This window comes from Mauremys mutica, chromosome 12 (assembly GCF_020497125.1).
Source record: "Mauremys mutica isolate MM-2020 ecotype Southern chromosome 12, ASM2049712v1, whole genome shotgun sequence".
Taxonomy (NCBI): domain Eukaryota; kingdom Metazoa; phylum Chordata; order Testudines; family Geoemydidae; genus Mauremys; species Mauremys mutica.
Genome location: NC_059083.1, coordinates 17,536,133 through 17,542,170, shown reverse-complemented (window position 1 = coordinate 17,542,170; position 6,038 = coordinate 17,536,133). Strand labels below are relative to the sequence as shown.

Here is a 6,038-nt window from a genome sequence, read left to right as displayed (position 1 = left end):
GCTGTATCCAGACCTTCAAAGATCTCAGTCAGCTGAAAGCAGTAATCAGCCGGAAAAACCCGTCGCTGATGTGCGCCGCATGGCATGGAGGCTATAGACAAAAATGGGATAAGGCCCCCTTGGCTGATATTATGGCAGAGATTCTTAGATTGCAAGACCAGTGAGGAGTCGTATCAGAGGTAACCACCCCAAGTGCTCCTTTAGATTATCAGGAATACTCTGAGGGAAGCCCACTGGACGTGGAACCCTCACTTGGCATAGGAGCCCAACAGTGGAGGTTTATAGGAGAACTAACCTGGGATCCAGAAAACCAGACACCTGGCAACATTCTCCTTTATGGGCTGGGTTTGCCAGCTGGACTACATCCCTATAATGCATTATAGCCAGGGACTCCCATGATGCAACACTTCCCATCACCAAGTTGAGAGATTGGGGCGCATCATGGAAGATGTAGTTTGGGTGCTTCATTTCCCCATTCTCTATATTCCAGGCTTCCTGGTCAGACTACAACTCCCATGAGACACTGCAGCAGCATTTCCAAATCAAAATATCTGGGAGTTTGATTGCCGAAAATTCAGCGTTTTCTGCAGGGGGTGGAAACCCATTTTCTGACCAGCTGTAGTTGAAACCATGGGCTACCTCTTTCCTTCCACAAAGCCTGAATCTTTGGGGCTTATTCCACTTCCCAGTTAGGGTGACCAGACAGCAAACGTGAAAAATCGGGACAGGGGGTGGGGGGTAATAGGAGCCTATATAAGAAAAAGACCCAAAAATCGGGACTGTCCCTATAAAATCGGGACATCTGGTCACCCTATTCCCAGTCCAGAAGTAGGGGAGAGAATCTAACTGTTCTCACACTCTCACTTTCAGTGCTGACAACCAGATCCCATGTGACCAGTTCTCCTTCCCCTGCCGCCTCGTATCCAGTCTCCTGTCCAGGCCCCTCCTGCCCTGGCAGCTGGATCGGGTACCGAGGGAAATGCTATTATTTCTCAGAGATGGAAGGGAATTGGACCTACAGCCAGAGCCAGTGCTCAGCACTCAGTGCCTCCCTGGCTGTGATTGACAGTGAGCAGGACCTGGTAAGAAGGAAACAAATGCTAATATATATATATATATATATATATATATATATAATAGCAACCACAACACACAGGGTTTGGAATAGTCAGGAATGAGTCATGCCAGGGCCCCAGTCCCACAGCTCATCAGCAAAGCTGCTGGTGCCTCTAGTGGCAGGAGACCAAGTGGAATGGAAATTCTGGTAGTTGAATTTGAATCTGCCTCTTTTAATGAAGTCATGACAGATTACACAGAAGGTTGACAGGCCATTTCAATTAATAATAATAATAATATTTATCACTGTAGCACCTAGGGGCCCTCATCATAGACTGGGACCCCTTTGTGCTAGGTGCTGTACAAACACAAAATGAAAAGACTGTCCCTGCCCCATTATAAGAACATAAGAACATAACATTATGAATCTAGTTCTCCCTTCCCCCCAATTAAATGCCTTCTAACTTTCTTCAAAAAAATCTTAGCACATAATTTTTCATGCTTGGTTTCAGCCCCAGAGGGTCTAGTTGCTAGTGCAGGAGGAGAATAAGAAGCTTCCCCCAAAATCACAAGGCTGCTCACTGGAAGGTGATTGACCTGCTGCACATCTTATGTATTGACAATGCCTAAATTGTCATAGTGACGGGTTTGGTCACGGAGACCCCCTTGGGACTGTCACCTGACATGCTGAATTTACCTCTGAGCCATTTTCCCTGCCAGCTTGGGACTCCAGAACCCTGCCTCGTTGAGCCAGACACGCAAGCCTGCTGCAACACAGACCCAGGTCTGGACCACGCCCCCAAAGCTGCAGACTAACCAAAAACTGCTCAGCAGGTCACCTATCTCCAGCACCCAGTTCCCAATTTGATCCAAACCCTGAATAAACCCGCTTTACTCTGTACAAAGCTTATACAGGGTAAACTCATAAATTGTCCACCCTCTATAATACTGATAGAGAGATATGCACAACTGTTTGCTCCCCCAGATACTAATCACTTACTCTGGGTTTGTTAATAAACAAAAGTGATTTTATTAAGTATAAAAAGTAGGATTTAAGTGGTTCCAAGTAATAACCGACAGAACAAAGTAATTTACCAAGCAAAATAAAACAAAACATGCAAGTTTAAGCCTAATACATTAAGAAACCGAATACAGGTAAATCTCACCCTCAGAGATGTTCCAATAAGCTTCTTTCACTGACTAGACTCCTTCCTAGTCTGGGCCCAATCCTTTCCCCTGGTACAATCCTTGTTAGTTTCAGCTCAGATGGTAACTAGGGGATTTCTCCATGACTGGCCACTCCCTTTGTTCTGTTCCACCCTCTTTTATAGCTTTGGCACAAGGCGGGAATCCTTTGTTTCTCTGGATTCCCATCCCTCCTTCTAAATGGAAAAGCACCAGGTTAAAGATGGATTCCAGTGTCATGTGACGTGACATGTTCACATGTCCTGTGAGCCCCCCTCCATTCTTTCAGGATCGGCCCGCACATAGGCAGTGGAGGCTTGCAGGTAAACAGAGCCATCTACAGTCAATTGTCCTAGCTAATGGGAGCCTTCAAGATTCCAAACCACCATTAATGGTCCACACTTTGCATAATTACAATAGGACCTCAGAGTTATACTTCATATTTCTAGCTTCAGATACAAGAATGACATATGCATACAAATAGGAGGAATATATTCAGTAGTTTATAACCTTTGTTATGATAACTTACAAGAGACCTTTTGCATAAAGCATATTCCAGTTACATCATATTTACACTCATCAGCATATTTCCATAAAACATATGGAGTGCAACGTCACAGTCATCTTGAGGTTTCAGAGTTTATACACCGTAGTGGTGCACAGGACGGTTCATGCCACTCTCAGACCTATTAGATCAGACTCTCTATAGACTGAGGCAGTCGTTGATACGTAAGTCACATTCTGGGCAGCTCCCCCATCTCAAAGCTATTGTCTCAGGCTCTCTGCAGACTCGGGCAAGAAAGCTGACACTGTAGAACACAATTCTTCCGCCAGTGGTGAATTCTGTGGCTGCAGATTTCATGGGGTTCTGATTGTTATTCTACAGTAATGCAGGAACATAATGCTCGATGGGATTGTCTGTGGCCTTTGCACATAACTGCTTCCCCCTTTGCTTTTCTTCTTGTAAGATTTTCATGCTGCACTTTAAAGTCAGAACAGATCCATGGATCGGCCTCCGGAGGGAGCCCGGTCAGGGGTGGAAATGGCCCAACGGTTTGGAATTCAACAACTTGTGAGTCCTTTTCTTTCTCTTCTTACCGACTGTCAGGCTTTTGGTTGAAGTCATGTAAAATGCCAGCTGCGGTGGTGGCAGCCAGCCAGGGTTCTTGACCTACAATTTAGAAATGTGGAAAAACCTGTCTTGTGTCTCCTGTTGCCACCCATGTTCTCCCCTGCTGGGCAGGAGTGGATTTCTGGGACCTGGCGAGTTGGCTTCTTATCAGAGGAGAAATTAGTGGTGTGGAGTTTGTTGGGTATATTAAGTGTAATCCTCTCACATAGAGTAGCACCCTGAGGGAGTAACTCTAATAATAGAGGCCTGATTCGCCACTGATGTAAAACTGGGGTGTAACTCCATTGATTTCAACCCTGGGGTGAAACGGGCCGGTGAGCTTGAAATCCTTCCCATTTCTAGAGCTGACAGAAATTTATCTAGAATTAAAAATTTGTAGGTGGGGGGTATGTAAAAAAATGGCCCTTTTTTGCAAATGGAAAACTTCTGAAAAAATGTCTGGCGTGGTTCTTTTTTTAAATGTTTGAAACTTTGTGTTGAAATTTTTGATCCATTGTCTTGTTTGCATCCTGTTTCCCAGTCAATTTTGAAAATAAAAATTGTTGTTGTTAAAAAATGACAATTTTTGGAAGGGAAAAATGTGACCCAAAACTTTTTAAAGAAATGAAAACCAGGTCCATTTTGAGCCCTGGGGAATGAAAACAATGTCAAGAGCTCAAAAATTTGGGGGAAGGATTCTGAGTTTTCATTTTTTTTTTAATTAGCTCTTAGGTAAAACTTTCAAAAGCTCCTAAGTGACTTAGATGGCTACATCCCGCTTTCAAAATTGACATAGGGCCTAAATGTCATTAGCTTTCAATCTCATTTAGGGCCCAGATCCTCAAAGGTATTTATAAATGGAAGTGAGGAGCCTACACGGCTTTGAGGATCTAAGCCTAAGTGCTGGTGTCCCTTTTGAATATGGGGCTTAGATGCTTTTGAAAATGCTACCCCAGTCCTCCCTGCTCCCTGATTGGTTCAAGACATTAAATTCCTCTCCTACCAGGGAGGAGCCTGAGAGTGCTGTGTAGCCTCACAAGCTGGAGTGTCTGTCTTAGCGTCACCTCACCTGTTCGTTCCAGGTTTGTCATTCGAGGGGAATCCGACTGCGCTTTCCTGAGCGAAGACACCGTCAGCTCTTCGAGATGCTACATTGAGCGAAACTGGATCTGCAGCAAACCCGATGCCTATGCAAAGGGAACTGATACGAGGGGGGGCTCGAGAGTCTAAAAGTTAAAATTGCAGCTCTGCTTTGAAATAAGATTTTGAAAAATGGCATTGGAGGGGTGATAAATGAAGAGGGGTGGGGGGGCATAGCTCCCTTTGATGGACACCCAGCCAGCCAGTTAGCTGTAAAATCCCTCTTGGTAGCTGTTCTCTACTTGCTTTACCTGGAAAGGGTTAAAAAATCCCCCAGGTAAAGAAAAGAAATGTGGGCACCTGACCAAAAGAGCCAATGGGAGGGCTAGAACTTTTTAAAATTGGGTTGTCGGTTGTTCTCTCTGGGCTGCAGGGACATGGAGCAGCAAAGCTATAAGCAGGAATGCTGGGTAAGGTTTGAACTAGGTATGAGAAATACCTAGAAGGAATCATTTGGATAGGTAATGTTTAGATAAACACAATCAGGTTATATCTTTATTTTGGCTCGTGGATCTTCTCTGTGCTAGTCCCAGATGCTTTTGTTTGCTTGTAACCTTTAAGCTGAACCCCCAAGAAAGCTATTTTGGGTGCTTGATTTTCGGAATTGCTGTTTTAAAATTTAGCAAAAGCCTAAATTCCAAATGTATTTTCTTTTTTGTTTTTAATAAAATGTATCTTTTTTAAGAACAGGATTTGGATTCTTGTGTCCTAAGAGGTTTGTGCACATGGTTTTTTTTATTATCTGGTGGCAACAGCTAATTTCCTTTGTTTTCTTTCTCAGCTCGTCCTGTGTGAGTGTGTGAGGGTACCCAACAGGGAGGAATTCTCAAGTCCTCTTTCCTGGGTCCAAGGGGTTTTTTTGCATTTGGGTGGTGGCAGCGTTTACCAAGCCAAGGTCAGAGAAAAGTTGTAACCTTGGGAGTTTAATACAAGCCTGGACCGGGCAGTATTAATTTTTAGAATCCTTGTGGGCCCCCACTTCCTGCATTCGAAGCGCCAGAGTGGGGATTCAGCCTTGACTGGAGGTTTCAGGGTTATTACTTCTCAGCAAATCTATCAAACGTGCCCATGTTCAAGGGAAAAACTGCAAGCCAAATTTTCCCCACAGTGACCCCGCCCAGGAAACCTCCTCACCCAGTCCTCTTCCCATGCTGCCTTGGTGACCTCTGGGCAGCCCCATTGCTTCCAGTGGGGCTTGCACAGCTATAAGGCCCAGATCCACAGAGGGTCTTAGGCATTGCAACACTCAGTGTTTCAAAACCTAGCGCGTAGGGGCCTGGCCACCCAGCAGAATCCACAGCTCTGAATTAGGCACTCTCCAAATAAGGCACTCTTACTCTGGAATGAGAGCATCCACCCATGGGAGTTAATCCACTTTCATTCATCACCCCCTCTCTTATTCTGGATTAATATTTAGGTGTGAACAAGCCCCCCATAAGAACCTAAAACACTTAGTGATTTTGGAAATTGTACCCATAGCATGTCAATCTATCAATAAGAACATACAGAAAACGACACCTTGGAGATACTGGTTTGTGCTCTGCAA

At 44.6% G+C, this 6,038-nt stretch overlaps 1 protein-coding gene across 1 annotated transcript; it reads left to right on the top strand.

Moving 5' to 3' along the window:
* The first annotated feature begins 441 nt into the window (after positions 1-441).
* LOC123346606 (C-type lectin domain family 2 member B-like) lies at positions 442-5,636 on the top strand. Its single transcript, XM_044984081.1, has 5 exons — positions 442-498; positions 822-1,082; positions 3,210-3,313; positions 4,435-4,655; positions 5,460-5,636. The coding sequence occupies exons 1-4, from the start codon at positions 442-444 to the stop codon at positions 4,580-4,582; spliced, it is 570 nt and encodes a 189-aa protein (XP_044840016.1). The 3' UTR covers positions 4,583-4,655; positions 5,460-5,636.
* Positions 5,637-6,038: the final 402 nt, after the last annotated feature.

Excerpts from the sequence above, each read along its gene's own strand:
- LOC123346606 (XM_044984081.1), top strand. The coding sequence starts at position 442 with ATGGAAGATGTAGTTTGGGTGCTTCATTTCCCCATTCTCTATATTCCA. Across the intron at positions 499-821 it reads TCTATATTCCAGGCTTCCTG|TCCAGAAGTAGGGGAGAGAA; the intron begins GTCAGACTACAA and ends CCCTATTCCCAG. Across the intron at positions 1,083-3,209 it reads TTGACAGTGAGCAGGACCTG|ATTTTCATGCTGCACTTTAA; the intron begins GTAAGAAGGAAA and ends TCTTCTTGTAAG.